This window comes from Alosa pseudoharengus, unplaced genomic scaffold (genome assembly GCF_046254945.1).
Source record: "Alosa pseudoharengus isolate Yale_2024_CS ecotype anadromous, Long Island Sound unplaced genomic scaffold, YU_APseudo_1.1 YU_APseudo_1.1_scf_7, whole genome shotgun sequence".
Classification (NCBI taxonomy): domain Eukaryota; kingdom Metazoa; phylum Chordata; class Actinopteri; order Clupeiformes; family Clupeidae; genus Alosa; species Alosa pseudoharengus.
In genome coordinates, this window is record NW_027468859.1 from 34,538,195 (window position 1) to 34,563,890 (window position 25,696).

The 25,696-nt window shown below is 44.8% G+C and overlaps 1 protein-coding gene across 8 annotated transcripts in view; it reads left to right on the forward strand.

Moving 5' to 3' along the window:
• Positions 1 to 1,845: 1,845 nt before the first annotated feature.
• Positions 1,846 to 25,696, forward strand: part of myo6a (myosin VIa) — an 84,260-nt gene continuing 60,409 nt past the window's right edge. For all 8 annotated transcript variants that reach the window (XM_076273231.1, XM_076273232.1, XM_076273233.1 and 5 more), the window contains exons 1-9: positions 1,846 to 1,972; positions 15,401 to 15,535; positions 21,112 to 21,181; positions 21,325 to 21,398; positions 22,528 to 22,657; positions 23,910 to 24,015; positions 24,312 to 24,367; positions 24,460 to 24,557; positions 25,009 to 25,173. In XM_076273231.1, coding sequence (XP_076129346.1) covers positions 15,419 to 15,535; positions 21,112 to 21,181; positions 21,325 to 21,398; positions 22,528 to 22,657; positions 23,910 to 24,015; positions 24,312 to 24,367; positions 24,460 to 24,557; positions 25,009 to 25,173 — 816 coding nt within the window. In that variant the 5' untranslated portion in view covers positions 1,846 to 1,972; positions 15,401 to 15,418. The remainder of the gene's footprint in view (positions 1,973 to 15,400; positions 15,536 to 21,111; positions 21,182 to 21,324; positions 21,399 to 22,527; positions 22,658 to 23,909; positions 24,016 to 24,311; positions 24,368 to 24,459; positions 24,558 to 25,008; positions 25,174 to 25,696) is intronic.

Sequence of the window (25,696 nt, forward strand, 5' to 3'; positions counted from 1 at the left end):
GATAGCCTAGTTATCTTTTAATTCGACAAGCTTCGGGCTTGCCGGTTCGATCCCCGACCAGTAGAAAAAATGTGGGCGGGGGAAGTGGTTGAGCACTGCTCTCCCATGCCCACATCCACGGCTGAAGTGCCCTTGAGTAAGGAACCTAACCCTTCATTGATCCCCGAGCGCCGTTGTAGCAGACAGCTCACTGCTCCGGGTTGGTGTGTGCTTCACCTCACTGTGTGTTCACTGTGCTTCACTAATTCGCGGATTGGGAGACCAAATTTCCCTCATGGGATCAAAAGAGTATCTATACTTACTTACTTATTTACTATTGGGGCAGGTCTCTCGGCACACTGCCTGATCTTTTCCTCCTAATCTTAATGTAGCCTCTTGTTTTAGTGTTACCGTTTACTTTGAGAAAGTCACCAGGTCCCCCTGGTTGAAAAACATCCCAAAGGAATAATTTTCTCACCCCCACAATTGAAATGGACATGGTGTCATTCAATCTCAGGCCATGTCCCTGGGTCAAAAAAATCCAGCAAAAGCTAAATTCATTGTCCATGTGTGCCCTTATAAAGGTTAAGTTGAGTTGTGCATGTTTGGAGAATAGTGATCCATGATCACATCCATGATGACTAAGTGATCAATTTTGGGATGGGGAAAATTTCAACCACCAAAATACCACCCCCAAAGTGGAGAATAGCTATAGAAATGTATTAGTTTTGGGTGTTTTTCAGACAATGGGACCTGGTGACCTCAAAGTAAATGGTAACACTAAAACAAGGGGCTACATTAAGATTTTTGGAAGAAAAGATCAGTTAATTCACACAGGAATGCTTTACTCAGAGCAAAGAGATTTCTTAGATGTAATGAAATAATAAACAGAAAAATAGAATGAGAATTCTTTCTTCAATTCAGTGGTGGTGTCTTTTACTTAGGGCCATATTTATTGAAGTAATCTAAAAGTAATCCTAAAGTAATCAGATTACGTTACATGTTTTTGGTAATCCTGATTACATTACTGATTACAAAAATTGCCATGTAATTTGTAGTCAGTAATGGATTACATTTCAAAGTAATCTGACCCAACCCTGCTTATATAATATGCCAATATTGAGCAGTCAAGTTATGTTACGTCATTTAGCTCACCTGTCCGCTTCTGCGTCCTGCTTCTGCAGGTAGGCTAATCTTGACGATGGCCATAAATATTTTAGAAGACTTAATGGGATCAATGCCCTTTTGTGCGCCAGAGTGCTGGGTGGCTAACAGTCTTTTGTTTCATAAAATGTCAGCTGCAACCACTGCATGCGTGCAATACATTTTCCGCGGAAAATCACTGACACTTGAGTAAGAGGAAAATATATTTTAGTCATAGGCTACTGTACGCCAAGTGCTTTTGATGTCAGGGTGCCTAAACGTCTGTAACTGAAGGAGACGTAATTGAAAGTAAAAAAAAAAAAAAAAAACATTTGTCAGTAAATTAAGGATAGGCTATAGGCCTATCTATATTTGCAAATTGGATGTAGCCACCACTCATCGCTCTCAACTTGCTAAATTCTGCCCTAACAAGGCTTATAATAAACGCAGGCTGATCGCAGCGTCTAAGTTGGTTCTGTTATGACGCTTTACAGGCCGTGTTATCATGTTACCAAGATCCGTACTTTAGTTAATAAAGAATATGGATTATTGATAGGCTACTGTTCCCATAATTAAAAAGTGAGGCGGTGAAAGCGCCACAATGTTGGGTGGTCCAGTGCGCTGTTCTGAAGCGCTTCCACCGTCCATTGGATGCGATGTCTGGTTCATTGCTCGTGACGTCATGGACAATTCCCTGGACTTCATTCTGTGGAGGGAGTCGGAAGCTGCTGCAGGAAGCGAAGCTCAGGAGATCACAGCCTGGATAAGCTACACAGGGGACCGCTGTGGGAAGTTGCATTTTTGTACATATAAACACAAGACGGGCAACACAGATTGATTCGTATTCTAGGTAAGCAACGCTTCCACTCTCAATAAACAGGTTACCATCGCATTTTAAGGTTAGCCTACATACATTTTAGGGCTCTGTGATAAAGTGGGCTGTGTGTGGAGTGCACTTGGCTAGTGTAGTTAGCCAGCTAGAGGGAACTGCTCGTCACTCGCACTGATGCAAATGGAGGCTGTCAAAACAGTCGGAGCGATTTCCATCCCAAGTAGCCTACCGCTTCGCTTTGTCAGTAAACATAACATATTCTCTTGTGCTTTGCGACGCCAAAGATGAATGATCCCAGCAATGGGAGAGACCAGCCGCGCGCCTGCAATTGTATTGTTGAAGGAGAAATGTATTGTTGGGTTCGTTTTCCCCTTTCACTCGCCGACACTAGCATAGTAGGCTATGACATTCCAGTACTATGGTGGCCAATGTTTGTGTTCTGAAGCGAAGAAGTGCATGGCAGCGTACATCCGATTCCTACTGCTGATGCAAGGAGGATGTTTTGTAACATTTCCATCGCCACACTGAGCTACTGTGCAACTGCATAGATCCAATATCCACTGTGTTCTATAGCCGCGAATTCTGCTTCGCTTTTGCCGAGCAAAGGTGCACCTGTAGGTGATGGATGTCCTCACATACACATTTATGTATCGCATGATCGTTAAGTGAATTTTGAGTACGCAGATTGGTGAGCTAGGCCCAGTCCTCGCAGAATGCCTGCACTCGGCTGTAAGCCCTTGGCGACAGTGTGGTACGAGGTTCAAAGGTTGAGAGAGGCCATGGTGCACCTCTTTTGTTGAAGCCTCGCATTGTCCGAAGGCAGGCCCATATGCTGTTAAAGCTAGTAACGTTATCGTTGCTGCTAGTATCCCTAATGTGTCAGAGTGAGTTGAAAATCTTGTCAGGGCTGGTATTTCAGTTAGGTTCCATGATGCATCTTGTAACATGACTATAACTTCATGTAAAGACATGTAGCTCTTACATCGAGACTAGACTTGCACATATTACAGGTTCTCTCTGACTTCTAATTTAAGAATGGATAAGGTGTGGATGTGGGAACCCCTACAAAAAATAACTTTAGCCATGGGACAATGTCCAACATTTCACATTTTTGCTGTACAGTGCAGTACTAGGGCAATGCAGTTTCTTCATGTCCAAAATATTGCATGTCTTGCTTATGAACTGCATATAATTTCTTCAAAACTGGTATTGAGGCTTAGTTTAAAAAAAAATTGTCAGAGAACTCTCATGTTAATATAAATGTCTAAAGAACATGCTGTCCACTGTAGCTATAGATACTCTACATTTGGCAACATCGCAAGAATGTCTTTTATGTTAAGATATGATCCTGAATGGACCCGGAAAAGCTCTGACCCTTGCCCTTGCTACTGGAATATCTTTCAGTTTTTATGATGGGAGTGGTTTCTCAGGTGTCTGCCATCTCCTACGTGGTAATGCCTTGTGTCTGCACCATCAAGGTTGGCTGGGGTTCAGAGCACTAAGCTCAGCTAGAATGACCACTTTCATACTGGAGTGTTATCTTTTTGTTGGAGCTCATGCAACACGTCCTCTGTCAATAGCCTACATGGGAGCCATGTAGCAGTCAGTTCTGTGAAGCCCATACGTCAGGTGAGGTGTCAACCCAGCCATCCCTGACAAGAGCAAAGCACTTTTTCTCTGTGACCTCATGGGACTGGCTTGATCATGTTCCCAAAGATATGGCAGAATTAGCTTGGGCTATTGCCTCACCAACACGGCTATTGTAATTAGAGGAAGTTGATATGAGTTAGTCATGCATCACAGCACAGACCAGACCCATAGATTGTGCGCTGGCCTGGGAGGGTGTCCCATTGCGGTGTCTGTGCACTGGCCTTTAGGACCTTTACGCTGTCCATCCTCTTGCCGCTCTCGGTGTCATCGAGTGGGTCAGAAGCACATGTTGCTTCTGGGTGTTTGGTGAATGATTAGCACCGCCAGAGCGCTGATTTCAGTGGTTGTGTGTGTCAGCAGTACTAGATGCATGTTCATGGAAGCACAATATGTCCTTTTGACCAGAACACTTTGTTTGCTCAATACAAGGATAATGTTCAGTGAAAATATGCCCTTCACAGACCAGTTGTGTTGTTGGGAGTCTACTGTATGGATTTCTAAAACGCCCACTAGATTCATATTGAATTACAGTTTTGGCTGGAATCCTAATCTGAGAGAATTCTTAATCTGAATTCTTAATCTTAATCTCATTCCAAAACTTGAACTACACACATGCTGCACTGCTGGAGTGTATTAAATGTACTCAATACAGTTAGCCCCATCATAACAACTTGCATCCCGGGAATGTTTACCGGTAAACCCTGTTAGGCTGGAGACAACTCTGTTTTATCCAGTGTGTACACTACCTCATCTATGTGAGTGAGATGACTAGCTTAGTAAGAACAGCAGAGTGTCTCAAACTTTTGCTATCTTCTTAAAAAATTCCCTGTGATTCTGTGAACACTGTGTTCAAAAGAGCAGAACAAATTAGTAAATCATTTTGTCAAAACCTTCAATCATAAATCTAAATGGATTGTTATCCATTATTAAGAATGTGGAGGTTGTTGTTTGATGTATTTTAGATGAGGCACAGAGGTTTTTTTGGTTCAGTGTATAAAGTCACTGGCACTTTATTGTAATCCTTACTGTCAACTCAAACCATATGTTACAGGCCTAAACGACACTGTTATTAATAAACAACAGTAGCTGTTATAATAAGCAGTAGTAATTGTTATAATAAACAGTAGTAATTGTTATAATAAACAGTAGCTGAATTGTTATTGTTGTATCTCCATCATGCTTTAGTGTGACCGCTTGTTTTGTGGCCGGCCTGGACATTTCAGAAACTGTTGGCTGATGAGTACGAAAACAGCGTCTTAAGTTCCATTGGCAAATTGCATGAATGTATGAATGAATCTTTTCTCTCTCCTCACTCACTCTCCGCTCCGGTACAAGACTGCCCAGTGTTCATTAGCTGGATTTATCCTGAGGAAACTTTGACCCATAATCACTACCCGCTCTCTGTGACGGACCTTAGCGGAAACAGTTGGGCTGTAATGCCTTTTTAAAGTCACAGAATGGCCTTTCAGTTGGTCCACTCTCTCAACTGTTGCAAGGGTGTATGAGAATCCCAGTGTCAGGGAGGGAGGAATCTTTTAAATGACTGATTTTCAGTTATTTTGCTGCAACAGTGTGGCAGCAAGGTTTACAAACACTGGAGTCCATTTTTGTCCAGCATTTACTCAATCCATTATTTAATGCCTCGTTTTGGGGTGAATTATTTATGGAGGTCTTTTTTCAGTCCTGCTGTGTCCTGTGTCGCTGTTGTGTCAGTACTCCAAGTGCCCTGCTGGTGCCTTTTAAACTAAGGGGGGTTGTGTGTGTGTGTGTGTGGGGGGGGGGGGGTGTGCTTTGTTTGAACGGTCAGATTGCCTATCAGGTCTTTTCCACACCCAAAACATTTTCCATGTTTTCCTGCTGTAAAGTGGACTAAAGGGTGGTCATCTCTCGGGGGACGGACAGGCTCCAGGGACCCCATGTGCAGCACTGCGGGAGGTGCAGGTTTCCTGAACGCTATCTGACCGCCTGCTCTCTGTGACGCCACTGAGGCCCCCCCCCCTCTCTCTCTCTCCAGAGCGCTGCCTTGAGAATAGACCTCTCTTTTTGCTTCTTTTCACTCCTTTCCCAGTCTCTCTCACTCCATTTTTCCCTCTGTCTCTCTCTGTCACTGTCTGTCTTTCCCTCCCTCACTGTGTATTTTTAATTCGCTCTCTCTTTGGTCTTCCTCTCAGTCGCCCTCATTTGTAAGCGCTCGGTTTCCTCTGGCTTCTTTTTGTGCATCACACACATTTTTCTCCCCCTTCTCTCTCTCTCTCTCTCTCTCTCTCTCTCTCTCTCTCTCTCTCTCTCTCTCTCTCTCTGTCTGTCTGTCTGTCTCATGATCTATCTCTTTGCTTTTATCTTTGGATCAAACCCTCAGAGTAATCTTCAGTGGCTTACATCTATTGACAGCACTCACTCCGAGATCATAGATTACTGGCGGCCCAGCTCTGAAGAGATCGGGCCCCTCTCCCTAGGATGCCTGTGACTGATATGAGAACAAGACAGCTCTCAACAAGCTGCTGAGGAGTCTTTTTGACTGTCTTACAGGAAGCAAAGAGAGTCTGTTGAGATGGTGTCGCTATTAGGATGCAACCTGCTATTCACAACCGAAGCTTTGCACAGATAGTTTGTACACGAAAGTGATTTAAATGGTGTAAGATGATCTTAGATGACTAGATATTTTAAATGGTGGGTGTGTAGGTTTAGTTCACAGTCCACATGATGCTGAGCAAATAGTGCACTCCTTTACCTTGGAAGATTTTACTACTAACTGTGGCGAGGAATGTAAGTATATGACATTCTCCCCTGAACTTTACCCTGCAGTTACCATACAGTATGGAGCGAGATGGCCATGAATGATGGTATCTCTCTAGTAAGTGTGCAGTGAGACTTGCACTGTTCTTACCATTTATTAACTCATTTTACTAGCCGAGTCACACTGATCATGGGTGCCATTTTATAGGTGTTAGAGTTTGACCCACAAAATCTGTGGAGATGGTCAATTTTTAAGCAGAGAAAATGCATTGGTGAGTGCTGTAGTTAGGCATTGGGGATGTAGACTTGCTGACATCAGCTGTGAGGGCACTCTGGTGAGGTATTGGATGGAGATGGGGTGAACTGAGGGACTGTCAGGGGACTGTCAGGAACCGCAAAGGAGCTTGGGGATGCCCTCTGTCCACTCCTTTGCCTGAACCCTGGTGGAGCTGATCTGACCTGAGAAGCGCTGGCTAATGCCGCTGCACGAAGTGCCCCTTGAAACTGGCCAGCTCCCCTGCCCTGGCCCCCCACACACTGAACCAGAATGACTGTGTTGGCACGTCCCCAGGCTGGGAGCAGACTGGGTGCTCTGGCCTTCAGTGATTCCAAGAGAGAGAGGATCCATCTGCGGTTGGCACCAAGCGTGGATTTTCCTCACTGTTGGTGCCACTCCGTTTTGTCTTTGGGTTTTGTCAGTTTTGTTATAGGGGGACTCACAGGAAAGGTTTAACAAAAGTGTTTGCTTGAGCAGCGACAGGGTTATTGGTTTAATTGCCAGAGGGCACCAAATACTGCTAAGGTAAGCCGCTAAGCCAAGCAATGCACATTGAAATGCAGGCTCTCATGAAAACATGCTCATTTCAACCACTGCTCCACTCTTCAGCAAATCGTTTTTCAATGTCATTTGAAAAGCTAATAGTTTCACTTTTGCACTGTGCATTTTCCTGCCAAATTGCCCTTCCTTGTTGGAAAAAGGTTCTGATCTTGCTGCTGTTAAAAAGTTGGATCCGTCCAAGGTTCTAAAATAAACTCTATAATGGTTCCTCCTTGGAACAGGTCTTGAACCCCAGAAAAGCTGTGGATTGAATTTATTTGTAATCTTACAGGAAGTACTCATTTGTCAGTTTAGTACTTAAGGGTTAGTGCTTAGTGCTGGAGGTTAATAATTTGTCACTCATACCTTAGCGACACCTCACATGGGAGTTGGTCCTCATAGGTGTGGCTGCATTAAGCTTGTCTGTAAAATCATTATGCTGTTTTAGTGAACCTGTTTGGGTGGGTCAGATTTATGTAACAGATGAGAATGTGAGCGTGTGTGTACTCTGATGACTGGGTGGACGCACCCCTGCAGGGGACAGGAGAACGCGGAGAACGCCTGGGCCAGTTGTGGCCGAGGCCACACCGAAAGTAGTGATGTTCCATCTGACTCTGTTCCCATAGTACTGTTTACACCTGACTCACTAGACTCGACTAGAACTGTTTGAGTTACCTCAGGCTAGCTTGGCCTCCTTTTTCTGAGACTTATCTCCACCCTCTCATTATAACGTCATCTCTGTCGGCATTATGTTCCTCTGCATTCTCGGTTGCTCTTCCTCTCACTTAGATTGGTAGATTGTGGGAGTTTGCCGGCAATAAAGCCGAATGTGGTGCACATTCTACCTGCAGTGGGCGGTTGTGGCTCAGGAGTTTGAGCAGTCAGCTGGCAGTCAGAGGCTGACTGTTCCAGTCTCTGCTTCTCCTCTGGCCTCATGGCCAAGAGTGGTCAAACCTCTGGATAAGATAGATAGACAGATAGACAGATAGATAGATAGATAGATATATATTTTTATTGATAGACAGATAGACAGATAGATAGATAGATATTTTTATTGATAGACAGATAGACAGATAGATAGATAGATAGATAGATATTTTTATTGATAGACAGATAGACAGATAGATAGATAGATAGATAGATATTTTTATTGATAGACAGATAGACAGATAGATAGATAGATAGATATATATTTTTATTGATAGACAGATAGACAGATAGATAGATAGATATTTTTATTGATAGACAGATAGACAGATAGATAGACAGATAGATAGATATTTTTATTGATAGACAGATAGATAGATAGATAGATAGATATTTTTATTGATAGACAGATAGACAGATAGATAGATATTTTTATTGATCCCCAGGGGAAATTCAAGGAAACGATCGTGGCCTCCCCGTCGGGGAATCGATTGTTTCCTTGAATTTCCCCTGGGGATCAATAAAGTATCTCCTATAAAATAAGCACTCCTTTTAAGCTAACTGGCTGCCTCTGCCATTGAATGAGTGGTATTGCTTAGAAATCTCTTTGGGTTCTACATTGAGGCTTTGAGTTACAATGAATTCAGCCAATTCAGTAAAAGAGGAAATAGTTGTTGATTATTATTAATACCATAGCTACAAATATGTTTATTACCATGGACTACAGCAGATTGCTAAACTTTGATGGGTTCTCATTCGAGTGTGGCATATTCAGGCTCTTGTCTTTGAGCTCATTCTTCCTATAGATATCACAGGCTTTTGTGTTCCAGGAACACTACCCCATCACGTGTCCCCCTTACCATCACACACAGTGAGCGCTTAGTGTGAGACCGGCACGACCACAACAATCCCCGTTTGTCCACGCTGGGAAGACGAGTGGGCCCACAACATGCCCGACTCTCAGGGCCATTCAGACTGCTCGCTTTGAGATTTTTGCACAGGCCTCCCACATCTCTGTCCCATCCACGTACAAGACACAGGACCAGTCTCACGGTTAGCTGCCATCAGCTCACAGCAAAGGTGCAACTGGTTTTGAGGACAAGCCTGTGCTCTTGGAGAAATGTCTGTCTTTTCTCCATGCTTTGAAAAAAGGAAACAATCAGATTGCTCACTGCTCCAGAGTCTTCATTTGGAATTGTAATAGAATAGATGTTGAATGGGAAATAACTCTACTCTCCTGTACAGGAGACGATTGAGCTGAGACAAAGTGAGAATGTACAAAAATGAATTGAAGCCTGTGATGGTTTGCTTTTCACAATGAAGTATGTGTTCAGCATACTATACAAAGTGCGTACACTGTTGTGTTGGTGACATTCAGGTGAATTTGATCTCTGTGGAAATGACTGCACCTGTTCATGAAGCACCATGTCAGGTGCACACAAGGTGGACAAGTTCCCCATTCATGCCCTGTATTCATTGGCTCTTGTGTTTAACACAGATCACTGGTGAGCTTTTAGCTGGTGATACTAGCTTTTACTGTGTTGTTGATTCTAGATTGTGCTTTTTGATGTGCACAGGTACAGTAAACTGTAAACATTTTGAACTTGTTTTTTTTTTTTTTTTTACAGTAGCAGTCTGGCTAATATCAACACTGTACATGTCACAGAGGGATATGCCAGATCTCTACTGTGTGTGTGTGTGTGTGTGTGTGTGTGTGTGTGCGTTCCGGCTCCCACAGACAACTGCTTTGTCTTTCCATTGTAGTCTCTCCCTTTGTGGAGTTGGGTGGAGAAGTTGAATGTCAGCAGCAGGGAAACACAAAGCTGTGTGTGTTGCCAAAGATTTGACGAGTTAGCTAGCAGCCATACTAGCCCTCTAGTGTGGGGGCTCTTTCTCTGTGTCTTCCAAAGACATTTGTAAATGCATTTGCATATTCAAATAGTCGATAGATATAGTAAGCAAATACTTCCTGGCTGCTCAGATGGGGGGTGGGGGGGGGGGGGGGGTCGAGTAGGCTGACTCCTTCCGGTGGACGTTCACCAGCAGACAGGTCTCTGCGCCCTTGGCTGGACACAGAAGTGAACTACTTGTTTCCTACCAGATTGTCGCGGCGGGGAACAGAGTTGAAAGGTTGCGTAAACAACTTTAGGGTGGACTAAAGAAGAGGCGCTCGTTTCCTCCAAGCCTCACAAACATGCCCTGTCAAAGGATATTGGGGTGCTGTTAGAATGTAGGTTATGTTGTGACACAGCAAAGCAAATGCTTAATGAAGAAAATCGTTTTTTTTTTCTTTTTTTCTTTTTTTTTTTTTTTTTCTTTTTGTTTGAACCACACAAGCACAATGAGGGGTGGTGAAAATGAGAAGTGCTGTGAGGAACAAAAGGCACAGCAGATCGATGAGATGGAATGAGCTGTGATGTTTTGTGTTGGTTGAGAGGAGGGGGGGGGGGTAGAGAGAGACGGTGATGGAGACAGTATGCTCCTTGTTAGAGCAAGGTTGTTAAAACAGCTTGCTGCACTCATCTATTGCACACAATGCATTTGCATTCATTATCAGGCCCGCCGCACGCAGTCATCCATCAAACCAAATGGATTGCTTGTTTTAATTTCTACAACATAGCTCGTCTAATGCAGAGATTAGCCTGATAATGAATGATGTCCAGCACTTGTGTCTGTTTGTGTGTCTCTCTAAGTGTGTACAGTGTTTACTGTGGGTTTCTGTGGACGGCAGAAGGTTGTGTGTGTGTGTGTGTGTGTGTGTGTGTGTGTGTGTGTGTGTGTGTGTTTGTGTGTGTTTGTGTGTGTTTGTGTGTGTGTGTTTGTGTGTGTTTGTGTGTGTGTGTGTGTGTGTGTGTGTGTGTGTGTGTGTGTGTGTGTGTGTGTGTGTGTTGAGGTGTGCAATGACATCAGATCAGCTGAGCAAACACAGCAGCTCCTCCTCTGCTGTGTCATTACCAGCGAGAACAGCTGAGCACACCTTTTAACCAGATTCACCTGAGCCTGCTCGTAACAGAACAGCTGAGCACACCCAAAGTCCTTTTAGGCAAGTCCCTCCACTCGGCGGCCATATACCAACGTTTTATGGGCACTCATCGGGCACAGTCTTTGGGTCGAACTGCGCGTGCGCAAGGCTTCACGACACCAATTTTGCTCCAGCGGCGAGATCACAACACATGATTGGCACGATGTCTTCACAACACACCATATGATTGGCTCAATGTATTCACATGTCGACGTTTTGCCGAGGAAGGGGTGGGAAATGTGTAGACAACGGCCATATTGGCGTTGCAAACTAGCCCCATGCATTTCTATGGAGGATTTTTTGAGTGCTGTGTCTCCTCATTAGAAAGTCTCTGGCACACCTTTTAACCAGATCCACCTGAGCCTGTCTGTAACAGGGCGGCGTGCCCTTTTCCTCCACTCTGTCTTCGTGTGCTTGAGGGGAATTTACACTTCGGCTCAAATATGTTTCATGAATATATAAATAGCTAAACAGAATAACATCCTCACCCAGTCATTCATTTCCATGTAGTTATGTTTTTCCTCTGTGTATACATGGAATAGCAAAATAGCTGTGACTGTTGACAACTTTTAGTCCACATGTAGACACATGGTCTATTCATTTTTTTAATGGAATCCAGTCTAGTGAAATAGGTTACATAAGGCCCTCCAGTTACAACACTACTCTACGTTCCTTGAACACATATGAGACCGCAAACCGCCTACTCATCTCTTGGGTTGCTATGCCTTCCTAGTTATTATCTGGCAGAGAGAGACTCAACCAAATGTGAAATCCTCACAATTAGTGTGTAGCGTCTGTGTGGCCAACTGCTTAATGCTCCCACAACCACAGCTAAAGGCTGGATAGGAATATGCCGCCTCCAGCTGATTTGTCCCACTGTCCTTGCCATTCTGACCCCTTTTTCTTTCTATATTCTATAAATAGCGACCGCATACATTCTCTTTGAGAAGAAACGTCAGACTCATTAGCCTGTGATATGAGTGTGTTTTAAAGCAAACAGGTCTCTTTCTGTTGGGCTCTGAAGAGTTCCATATTAGGTAGTACAGTAATAAGTAGTAGGCATGCTCGCATATTGCCTGAATGTTTCTGACAGTTTGGTAGGCTGTCATTATATAGCCTACTCACCACAGTGTTAATGTGTGTGTCTGTGTCTGTGTTTATGTGTATGTTTATGTGTGTATTCATGTGTGCAAAGCTCTTGTAAGGACCAGTCCTTGCCCCCTGTAAGCTAAGCACTACCCTGCTTGACCCCACAGTTCTTCTCGGTGGCCTGTTAACCCACTATTCATTGTACAGTGGACTCTCCACACAGAAACTGCTAGCAAAAGCACACACTACAGCTCCTGACTGTGACCAAATAAAACCTGCATCCAATCAGCACTTGTGTTATTGGGTTGAGTTGAGTTCTAAGTCCTGAGGAAATTAGACCCACGGAAACGAAGGGCCTTATCACTGTGGTTACGTTGAAGTGGAGTTGGAGTGAGTGAGTGCTCTTTGGATGGCGCTCTGTTCCGCTCTATCAGTTGATCTGGGTCAAGTCGATAAGCAATCTGGGATCGGTCATGTTATCAAGGAAACTCAAGCAATGAAATGTGAACCGTGCTTCCTGATTTTGTTTCTGTCATCAGGATGGCAGCCACTACAGTAGTGTCTCTCTTTTTCTGCTTGTTTATAGGCAATTTCCTGAACATATTATTTCTGATCAAGGCTCTGAAATGTATCCCCAGTATGGGAAACCCAAAGGCTTAGTAATGCAAAATTTAGCATGTCCATACTTGCTACCATGACATTTTATTTCCCTGTATATGTGACCGTTGAATATGATAAATTGTTAGGTTTCTTGTATGTAGTCAAAGTAGTGTCCTTTACGATGATCAAACAGACCCAAGTCAATTTTACAGCCATATGACTGAGGTGTTATTGAACCTTGGCCTTGTTTTATCATGGTTACCTCCTGGACTAAGGGTGTTCAGTATAGAACTCCCTTAAAACTGACATGTTTCGTATTATTGTTCTCCTCCACAAAATGCGGTTTTATCTGAGTGTTTTTACGGGACTATCTAAACACATTTTGTGTAAATAGGGCTGTAAATATGGTCACAAAACGCTGCCACTGTAACAGCCTCCCCTCTGGCGGCTTTGACGACTTGGTGAGGAGCTATTTTTGTGCTATGAAGCGCATAGCGACATCACAGTCCTCCACACCCTAAAGGGAGTTACTTGTTATGAAACGTGAGATTAGATGCTATTGAATCAGTTAGGCAGTTTGATCTACGGATGTAATCTTGAGAACCTCTTGGTGTGGTTGGTTGGAAATTAAATCATACGCACCTGAAAGTCAGGGTTAAATGAGTCCTCCTCAAAAGGTTTCCATCGAGCTTCAAGGACATTGATCCTCCTCCTCTCCGCATCTCATTTAAGGGGACTTCAAACAGCGCTTAGTGGCCTGCATCCACAGAGAAAGTGTTGCCAGATGTCATAGTCAGTTACGTAAGATTTATGTCATTAATAAAAATGGGCTGACAAATATTTTCCACAGAATTTACGAGCTGACTAAATCTCCAAATAGGAGCCTTTTAGCGCATAATGAGGAGGGGAATGCATTAAATCACCTCTACTTAGAGCCTGTTGGGTTAGTAAACGTAAACATTTACAAAAGCCCTTAGTGTCCTTACAGTGACTTCAGAGTGGTGGGCAGTGTATCACCGCCCCGTCTTAACCACAAGGAAGTTCTGTTTTATATCGCACAAAAACATATCTCTTCGTTTATCTTCTCCCTTGTCCAGTTTGTTTGTTTTATTATCTTATCTGCTCCCGCATGGCTCCTTGAAGTTATTTTGTGTCTTTTCCAGTGGCCTGGGGGGGGCAGAATGAAGCCTTTGTGTTTGCACAGAGAGCGAATCCCAAAGCATGGCCTGAATAATTGATAATTGAGAGCTGGAAGTCGCCACCCCTGAACCCGGCCTGTAATCTGGGGACGGGCCAAACTGGAGCGCTTTTGTCTCTTGGGTAGCTATGGTGGCCGGCGAGGGACACACTTCTGGAGATTTGCCGTTGGTGGGCACAAGAGGCCTGGGGCCAATACTGCGCATAGTGGGCAGTCAGCATGCATTTTTGCAGCCTGCCCCTGGTTACAGTGTCTGTGGCTGCAGAATGCAGATGACTGGAACAGCACAGCGGAAGCCGCAGGAATAAAAGAACTGAGGCTTTTCAGTTAACAAACCAAAGCACAGATTTTAATACTGGAAAAGAATCGATAGCTTCCGGTCCTTCCTGTCAGAGTTGTTGTTTCTCCTTTAAATCTGTCGGTCAAACAACCTAGACTTGTTTTTGTCTCGCAAAGCTGTGGTTTGTGTGGTTTGTGTGGTGTGTCTATGTCTATGTCTTTGTCTGTGTCTATGTCTATGTCTGTGTGTATGTGTGTGTGTGTGTGTGTATTGGTTTGGACCATGTAGGTCTTTTCTGTTCTCCTTGAGGGTCTTTGCTGTTCATTCTACTGTGAACTCCTCACAGTAACAGGGTCAGCTGTTCTTACCGCACCACAACAACATAATTGGAGGCCTCACTGGATTATTAGTCTGCGGGGATCAGGTTAACCATGAGAGTCCCTCTAATTGGTTACTTATAGAGAAGAGCACATGTTTACAGTGTTGCGCTTAATGCATAAACACCGAGTGTCATTCTCATCTGCCCAGGAACACTGACATCACCGGTGTGTCATGCTGATGATGATGCACAAGGCAACACCTTTTTTTGTGGGGAATTTTAATCATCAGTAGGCAAATTATCATAAGCATCAGTAGGCAAATTGTCTTGAGCATCCGATCAGACTACATTGAACCGGTTGTGTGGTTGCCCAGCAACATTACTCAAAAAATGTCCCAATGAATCCTGACCTTTTGCTATCAAGAAGGCTTGGCTCGTGTATACATGTACACAAGGGCCTTGGATATGGGATGGGTTTGTTATGTGTAACAAAAAGAACGATCGCACTGTCTCCAAAACCTCATTAATTATTTTAAAGTCGCTGATTGATTGTGGAAGACAGCCTTGCTAATGGCATCTCTAGGGTATTAGTTTTGGCTGCTCAAGCTTACGAGAGCACTTATTACTTCATGAGTGAGACCGTATATCAATGCCTTAGAAAACACTACAATCCACTCTGCTAGAAAAACAAACATTGGCAGCTCTGCTGCTGTGATTCCCCCCCCCCTTTGTCTTTTAACCTTGAAGCCTTGCACTCTTTCATGTCCTCTTTCATCTTATCCCTTGTTTCTTTCCTCTGCCTCCCCAGAGCCTGTAGCGCTGTGCAATGGAGGATGGGAAGCCGGTGTGGGCCCCACACCCGATCGAAGGGTTCCAGTTGGGCACCATCGTTGACATCGGAGCAGACAGCCTGACCATCGAACCTCTGAAGCAGAAGGGAAAGGTGAGCGTTTACTGGCCTGCTAATCCTAATGCTCTTTAAGCGCTAACTCATCGCAGCGCTAACTCAGTGTGGCAGGTATTATTCCTCCTCTGTCTCTCTCTCTCTCTCTCTCTCTCTCTCTCTCTCTCTCTCTCTCACTCTCTCTGTCTCTTTCTCTTTTTTCTCCTCCCTCTGCTCCACAGGCAGATGTCGAAGTATACCTTCTCTGTCAAACAATATTTAGATAGAACTGCTAGACCAGTTCATCATACTGCTGTTGACTCTGCTGGAATTGACTCTGGAAATGTGTTTGACATGTTAACCGGAGTTGAAGTGCTCTGGGTTTTCCCAAAGAAAAATGATTGTGTAATCCTTCCTGATTGATTTGTCCTCCTTTGTAATGGAAAACTGTAGCAGTCCCTCTGGCACGTCTAACACTCTGGCAGTGTGAGGACTTCCTCGAACATGCTGCCTTCCCTCATGTTAATGTTTAGCCCTTAAAAGAAATGACGGTATGACCCGCGCCGTGTAAGTGAGATGGAGAAGGGAGAGCCAGCTCCTCGTGACCGCTGATGACGGACGGGCCTCGTGCGGCCGGTGTACGGGGGGTACGCAGAGGGCACAATGCGTGGTCTGTTCCCTGCGCCCCACTTGTGCCAGTGTCCTGTGAGCACCCACAGCAGCCGGTGGAGCGCAGTGGGCATCAGTGAAGAAGTGTGATACCGCTTCACACTGGCACAATGCTGGACTCTGTACTTGCTGCTCACTCGGGGCAGTGCTGCGGTCACCTCCTGTTTCCGGCTTCAGACACATTGAGGTCTTCATTTACCAAAGCACTTTGGTCAGTTCGTGTTGGGGACCATAACGAGGTCATGTTGATGGTTCATAAATGTAGGTTCATGATGTACAGTAAAGGGTCAGTTTACCATATCAGAGAACCATTCACAGTGTTCAGTGAAAATGGTGCTTGGTGTTTCTTGGTAAGAGAGGGTGGAGAAGATCCGTACACTCTGCCTCCATGTCAGTTCTGTTTATGAATCAATAAAGTTTTAGTGTGGGGTCTTCAGAATACTGGTGTTTCTTGGTATACACAACACATCTTAACACCCATGTATTCAGAGGTAACCTGATCCGCAATTGTTTTTTTTTCCCAATATTTTGACCCCCATGGAATTTCTTCTGGTCCTTAACTTTCATTGCTACTGATAGACTTGTGTATAGGCCTTTATCACGGCAGCCAAAGTAGGAAGTGAACAACCCTGTTCCTGTGTGAGCACAGGTGTTTCTAATTAAGTGTCAGATTCGGCCACAGTTACTTCAACCAGAGGCCTCGTTAATGTTTTTAGGAACACCTGTGGTTTGCCTGCCAACAGGAAAGTGAACAGCCCCGCTTCAGCTGCCTGTGGGCTGCCGTGATAAAGGCCTATTATTAGCCTGGGTGCCATTCCGAACTTAGTCCCGCCCACAACATTTGAGGTCGGGAAGTTCGGTCTGGCATTGCTTCATTGTGGAGCAAGTATGCTCGCCCTAGATTGGGCGGACCAATCAAATCGTGCTTTACGATGATGGACAGGTGAGCAACAGCGCCTGGTCTATCACGTCATCTGAGCACGCTTAGCTTAGGCTTATGTTTGAAACAAAAACGCTGTGGCTAGAAGGATACATGGCTTTTAGGACCCCATATGGAAAATGCATATTATTTAAGGAGGTTTTATCACTGAAAACAATTATTTCTGAAAACTTGAGATGAGATGTGGGAAAACTCGTGGTTTCACTTTCATCAAGGGAAAACAGCGCTATTGCATTGCGACATGTTCCCTCGTTCGTTTGAAATCTCTGATTGACCACCTGTTCGAGGGATTTGCGCCAGCCTTTCCCAGCTGTTTAACATGTTTGTAGCATATCAGTGTTCAACAGAATTATTTTTGAAAACGGAGGGGATATAGGCTATCAGTTTTTTCCTAATAGCCTACCCTACTACGTATCTCTTAGATTTCGCTAATGAGTGTTGTAGGCTAGGAGTTATTGACGGCACTAACTTTTACAAAAGACCAGAAAACAATGTTAAGGCATTTATGGAGAAGGATGGTTCGTGTGTTTTCTTCCTACACCTCACGGTAAGCTATTTCGTTGCTCTGATTGGTTAGGTCTATCCAATTGAGTGCAGAGGCATTCCCCCCCTGTATTGGTTGAAACACGCCCCATAATTATGTCCCAATGGAGCAGTATCAGACTCATATTCTGACTAGAATTGAGTATGACTACGTCGGGCTAGTGTATTATAGGAACAATATAAAGTATTGCATCAAAGATGTTAGTTTGCATCAGTCCATTCAGATGTGTGAGTATCTCTTCAGTATGTGGGAACAGCAGGACATTTGGCTTTCCTCTACCCACTGAGTTTGGCATCGGTTTGAGAGCTCCCCACAGTCATGCCGCAGTGGTTCAGGATTAATGTAGCATGTGCTCACAAAAAAGTTACTGCAGCCGCCCACCAAAAGGCTGCAATACATCACAGTCCATGAGGGACTGTTGTACCGCCCTCGAGTCATCGAGTCACCCCTCACGGCCTTGGCAGATATTACCCAGCCCCCCCTGTGGAGGACGTCGAGCACACAGCTCACCTCTGCATCTCGTGTCCATGCAGTGCCCCCCCCCCCCCTCGCAGCATGACGTGCAGTCAGAAGGGGCCGAGAGGAGTCCAGCCACTGAACCAGAGCTGCAGCGTCTGACCTGCATGTGCAAAGGTCACCCGGCATGTGGTCTCCAGAATCCTCACAAGTTATTCGTTTTTTTTTTTTTAGTCATGTTCTTCCTGGTTTGAGGACATGCCAGGGACTATGGCTGGGGACTGGAAGGGGAAACAATCGAACTGGCTGTGTCAGCTCCACAGCCTTTCGCTGTAACACTGATGAATTGAACAGATGTTTGTGATTTTTGGGAACAATGCACGTTGCTAGGTCTATGAACTCGTAGCAGGAATCAGACCGTTATTTTGGAGTCGCTTGTCCTATGCTCTACATCATTTGTTATCATTTGTCACAACACTTCACTGTATTGATTTGAAATAGTTTAAAACAGAGAACTACCACTTTTTGTTGGGAACAGACGCATTGTTGATCCTCTGGCTCCCTTTGGACTGGTCTGAATACGGCTCAAGGAATGCTGGATTTGCTTTGAGACTCTTAACCCTCAGCTCGCCTGTCTTTGATGTTTGAAAAGTTAGCAACTAATGCTATAAGTTGGACGAGGCTCGGACAGAACCTGCGCCACGATTGGCGCAGGTCAGAGGCATGTGACACTGGCTTTCAAGTGACCGCCTCGCCGGATCCCCTGGGCCATAAAAGAGCGGAGAGAAAGAGTAGGAGTGTGACGGAGCGAAACGGAGAGAGAGAATATGACAGAGAGGGGGAGGGAGAGAGGGAGACGGAGGAGGAGGAGGAAGCCAGACTGAAGAGAGAAGAGGTAATAATAATGCCCTTCTCAAGGAGTTGTGCAAGTCAAGTCAAGTCAAGTTTATTTATATAGCGCATTTCATACACAGAGGTCATTCAATGTGCTTTACATAAACAAAACCAAACAATAATAACAAATAAAAGCATAGAAGGGCAATATAGTCAAAGAATAGTTAAAAGGTAAAGACCATAATAAAAAGAAAACATAAAACACAAGGTAAAATCATTTAAAAATAAAGAATAATTAGTAAGCAAAAACAAAGGCAAAAGTAGTAAAAAAAGTAATAAAAGACAAAGTAGAATAATTATCAAGGCAGATTCAGAATTTGTAACTCGGCACAGTTAGCAGAAAGCATCTGAGAACAGTTTGGTCTTAAGTCTAGATTTAAAACTGGCTACAGTTGGGGCCTTTTTGATGTCATCCGAAAGTTGGTTCCACAGCTGAGCTGCATAGCAGCTAAAAGCTGCTTCACCATGTTTAGTTCTAACTGTAGGTTTTACTAGCAGGTTTTTCACCTGGGACCTGAGAGGACGAGAAGGTGTGTACTGCTGAAGCATGTCTGACAAGTATTTAGGTCCTGCTCCATTTACTGATTTATAAACAAGCAATAGTGCTTTAGTCAATTCTGTGACTTACTGGAAGCCAGTGCAAGGACTTAAGAATTGGAGTAATGTGGTCAGTTCTTTTTGTTACATCAGTTTTTGTTAGAATCCTAGCTGCTGCATTTTGTATCACCTGAAGCTGTTTAATAGTCTTTTTAGGAAGGCCTGTGAACAGTCCATTGCAGTAATCAACCCTGCTGGAGATAAATGCATGAATGAGTTTTTCTAAGTCATGTTTTGACATCAGCCCTCTGAGTTTGGCAATATTTTTGAGGTGGTAAAAAGCTGATTTAGTTATCGCTTTCATGTGGCTGTTGAAATTTAGATCACTGTCAATTAATACACCAAGATTTTTAAAAGTATCCTTTGCCTTCAACCCTTTTGTGTCAAGGAGAGTGGCAACCCTAAGTCTTTCCTACTTTTTACCAAATATAATTACTTCAGTTTTTTCTTTGTTCAGCTGAAGAAAATTTTGAGACATCCAGGTGTTGATTTGTTCTATACACTGACACTGCAGGCTGCTTTGGCACTCGCTCCGCTCTCCTATGTTTCCCCTCGCAAAACAACACACACACACACACACACACACACACACACACACAAACAAACAACTGTGGTAAAGCAGCCATCCTCTTCCTCATCTTCCTCCTCCTCCTCCTCCTCTTTCTGCTGCTGGCACTGAGGCCTTTATCTCAGTGTCTGTGTGTCTGCGTGTGCTGCTGTATCGGCTTTCCGCTGCCGGACAGCTGATGGAGCTGGTGAATAATACATGGAGCTGCCGCTCCGGGGCTGCCCCCCCTGCCCCCACCACCACCGCACCCCCACCGCACCGCCCGCCCCTCACCCCCACCGTCCGCACACCCCCCCCACCACCGCCCCCCCCACCACCACCACCGCACCCCCCCCCACCACCGCACCCCCACCACCGCACCCCCACCCCCACCACCACACCCCCCCCCCCCACCACCGCACCGCCACACGCTTGCGAGGTGCAGAGTGACGGCTGCCAAGTTCAAGGCCCCAATTGCTGCTGCAGTCTGTTGGGCAAGCAGATGAGCTGACCGACAGACAGACCCTGACACACACACACACACACACACACACACAGATGTATCTGGTGTCTCTCAAGTCTGGAATTATTCATCAGCAGAAGCGTTGGCTGGCTTCCTGACCCTAAGGACCTGATTGGCGTTGTGATGCGTAATTGGCCACCAGGGCGTTTAGTTCTAATGCAGCAGAGGGGCTGTTAAAAAGGACAACGTGCACAAAATTTTTCAGCAGTTCTATTTCGATGCTCTGTCTCCTTCCTTTAGCGCATCCACATCATCTCTGTTCAGTGAGGCTTAGCAACCACCGCCTGGGTTCAGCTCGCATAAACATGTTGGGAAGATCTTTTAGATTTTATGCTCAATATACGCCCTAATGTGGTTCGCTACAGTAAGCTGTGCAGTTCTGCACTGCATGATGGGATATGCAAAATAAATGTGTGCTTATAAAACATATATGCTAAATAAGCATTTACATTTTGTTTTTTTCCAGTCCTTTCTGGCTCCAGTCAACCAGGTGTTCCCAGCTGAGGATGACCCAAACAAACATGTCGAGGACAACTGTGAGTGCCTGTGTCTCTTCCCGTTTCACGGATAGATATACAGATGGAGTGAATCTGTGGCATGACTGAAAACAGCAGTGCATGCTAGACCTGGTGCTATTTTCAGCATTATTTGACTGTTTGATATTTGTTTCTCTCTGCAGGTTCGTTGATGTACTTGAATGAAGCCACACTCCTGAACAATGTCCGTGTGCGCTACAGTAAAGACAGAATCTATGTAAGTCGTTAATTTATCCCAATTTATTCATACCCAACATAATAACATTCAGCCTGAAAATTCTGAATGGTTATTTGTGTGAAGGTGCCTGTAAATGTGCCCTGTCTGTATCAGCAGAGTGTCACCCCAGGCTGTGTATAAAAAGGGGACACACACACTGGTCTATAATTTTAGGTTAGCTCATTTTCCATCCGAGTCAGGTTCGGGGCAGGACAATCAGCAGTTGTCTCGGTGTGCGTGTGTGTTGTGTCCCGCCTACCCTTGTGTCATCCTCTGGCCTCCTCTATCTCTCTCTCCTGTCCTCCCCCCTCCTTCCTCTCTCTCTCTCTCTCTCTCTCTCTCTCTCTCTCTCTCTCTCTCTCTCTCTCTCTCTCTCTCTCTCTCTGTGCTCCATGTGCTGGGGTGGGATGGCACCACCATTGTCTCGGTGTGATGCCGTGCCGCCAGGCCCCCGGCCCCTCCCCCCTTTGCCTGGTGGGACGGCCTGCTTGGTGTTTTTCAACAGCTCACAGCCCACCCCCTGATCCCCTCCAGCTCCCACAACCCCCCCCCCCCACACACACACCTCCCCCTTCTCTCAAGTGACCACATGGATCACCCTGGGGCCCTATCCTGTTTGCCCCCCTCACACACTGGACTTAATTAGGTCTTTTGAGGTGACGATGCTGCTCCCTCCTCTTCTGTCCTGTATGGTGTGCTTGCCAGCTGGTGAGTGCGGTCCTGGGGACAGGAGGCGTTCGCTGGAGACTCCTCACATGTCCCCCAGCTGGCCCCTGCTGGCTGCAGGAAGAAACTGCAACTCAAGTTACACCTCAGGAGATCACAATGAGCTGATTCAATTATTTGCAGACGCACACTTGTTGCTGCATCCTTTCATTGTTTTTTTGTTGTTGCTGTATTGTTTATGTCATGTTAATTTGACTAACATATGGAGACAAGTTACTTCAAAGACATTTGCCCAAGTAAGCACATGCTGGAAGCACAATTAAGATTAGGTTTGAAAGAATACTGATCAAGAACAGTTTTTAAGTTAAGGTATATATATTATTAAAATATGTGAAATGACCTTTAGGAATCCACAGTACATGATTAGTGACCATTTCTATCCCTCTCCTCGTCCCCACCCAAGACGTACGTGGCTAACATCCTGATAGCAGTGAACCCGTACGTTGACCTCCCCAAGCTGTACTCTCCAGAGACCATCCAGCAGTACCGAGGCCGGTCGCTGGGCACCCTTCCTCCCCATGTCTACGCTATCGGTGAGTCCAGAGTCTACTGGTCACTCAGACTCTTATGGTCATTAGTTATAAACTTGTAAGGTAAGACCAGTTTACATGCCAACATACCTACAGGGATTCACAAAACTAAAGAGAGGTTGTCAAGGAGATCATTCTTTGCAGATAGACCATGTTACAAAAGCACTTGTAGTATACAATATGACTGCACTATTATTTGCAATACATGCAATTATGGAGCGTTACTCCCAGCTGAGCTTTGAGATGTGTAACCATGACAACACTATGTGCCATATTTCAATATGGTCTCCATGTGAGTGCTGTCCTATGGCACCAGTTTTTAAAGCAATTATCTGAACCACACTGTAACCATGGTGACCAGCACCAGCCTGCAGACATCCCAGACACAACCCAGTAATCCACCCTGGCTTACAGAGCTGTCCGGTTGGGTCACCACATTCATTCAGTCTGGCCTTCATCCATAGTTTGTGAAGTGGGCTGCTGACACTGAGACTCTGCTGTCTGAACAGGGTGGACAGGATACCCTGTGTTACGGGAAGGGCACTGCCTCGTCAGGGTGTGTGTCTGTCAGGTGCAGGGCAACTTTCCCAACAGATCCAGAGCAGAATGACGTGGTACATTCCTAAGCAGAATGCACTTTCATGTGCATCCACATGGTGGCACAACAGGAATTCTTTCTGTTCATTCCGCTGTTGTCCTGAGTGTTCAGTCATCCTGAGGCCAGTGCACGAGTGCTAACTGAAGCGCTAAATGGCTACACTTAAAGTAGAAGCCAACCAGAAGCAGTACAATCATTTTGAGTGCAGGAATGTATATGATTATTATAAGTCTATTTTTTTCTTTATTGCAGTAAAGCTCATATAATTACAAACTACAAATACACAGCAGCTTTATTATGGACAAGTTAATGAAAAAACATAAATCACATATACTTTATAAACATTGATGAATAGCAAACAGTACATCAGGGCTTTAGTTGATTCAGTTGATTGCACCACTGGATATAGCAATCACTGGTACAGCATTACTTTATGACTCTGGTACTGTGCACAAACTTGCTCTCAAGCACTATGACTGCAGTTTAAAAAAAATAGTTGTTAAGCGCAGCAATTGTTAACTGACTATAGCAGCAGTGTAAAAAAATAAATGGACTCGAGTTGAAGTTGCACTGTGCTCGTCTCTCTCTCTCTCTCTCTCTCTCTCTCTCTCTCTCTCTCTCTCTCTCTCTCTCTCTCTCTCTCTGTCACTGTCTCAGCGGACAAAGCTTACCGGGACATGAAGGTGCTGAAGATGAGCCAGTCCATCATTGTGTCAGGAGAATCAGGGGCTGGAAAGACTGAGAACACCAAATTTGTGCTGCGGTAAAGACAAGTGATCTAATCTCCAACACTAGGCCCACTATTTCTCAGCTGTCAGTGAGCAGGCCAAGGAACATCCCTCTCTCTGTGACAGTGTTGTCAAGCTTGAATAATACAGTAGATGAAGTAATATAGTTTAAATTTGAACTAACGTTTAAACTCAATGCTGAACGTTTAAAATCAGAAGTATAATTGTACTGAAATTAAAATGGAGTTACAGCACGACACCAAAACGGTAGATGCATATGTGCAAGCTTGTAGAATTGTAATTGTAATTTTAATCTCATACTGTCACCCAGGTACCTCACCACGTCCTATGGAACAGGTCAAGACATTGATGAAAGAATAGTAGAAGGTAATTTGTGTGTTCTAGGCTCCATACCCTTCAAAATATTCAAAATATCCATGTGTTTGTCTGTTCTGAGAGCTTTGTTTGTTGAATTTCAGCCAACCCCTTATTGGAAGCTTTTGGAAATGCCAAGACGGTCAGAAACAACAATAGCAGTCGCTTTGGGAAGTTTGTAGAAATCCACTTTAACGAAAAGGTAATCTCTCTGATCCGTCTGCTAGATTTTGCACATTCCGTCACTACATTTCATTTGGGTCAGGCACGATGTGACGTGACATTATACTGGAGGAGGATAAGGAGGATAAGGCTGGAGGTTACGGTTGGGAGATTAATTAAATCCATAAGGCTACAGCACTTAGCAGTTAAGCAGTTAACCACTGTGTAATGTATCGTATTGACATAAAAGTATTTGTCTTTGGTGCGATCAATGTCACAAGTGTTCACCTGAGAGTCACTTTTTATAACGCCAATACCCACAATCCAAAGCAATATAATGGAGAGCTGCATTTGAATGTAACTTTTGCATGTACTTTACATGCCCAAAGGATCGGATGAATAAATCAGGAAGCAAAAGAATTGAAGAACTGAGGGTTTGATATGTCCATTTGGAGGGTGGTTATGAGCAGACAGTGATTGGTTGTTTGCAGAATGCGGTGGTGGGCGGCTTTGTGTCGCACTACTTGCTGGAGAAGTCCCGCATCACGCGGCAGGGCCAGGAGGAGCGCAACTACCACATCTTCTACCGGCTCTGTGCCGGGGCCCCCGAGGACATCCGGCAGAAATTCTACCTCGGCTCTCCAGACACCTACAGGGTGAGCGAGGACACACACACACACACACACACACACACACACACACACTGACAGATTCACTTACTCACACACACACACACACACACACACACACATATATATATATATATACACACACACATTCTCACTCACACTCTCACACGCACTTAAATATCCTGGCACAAACACACACACACACACACACACACACACACACAACACACACTGATAGGTTTATAGCGGTTTGTTTGGAGCTACATGAGAGGGCCTTCCCCTCACACTCTCACACGCACACACACATACAGTATATACCCACCCTCACACACTCACTCACATTCTCACACTCACTTAAATATCCTGGCACAAACACACACACACACACACACACACACACACACACACACAACACACACTGATAGGTTTATAGCGGTTTGTTTGGAGCTACATGAGAGGGCCTTCCCCTTCACGCATTTAGGCCTAATTAAGCCTTATTTGCTGCTGGCCAGTAGGCCCCCCGCGGACTCCCTGTGGGTCCCCTGCTGTG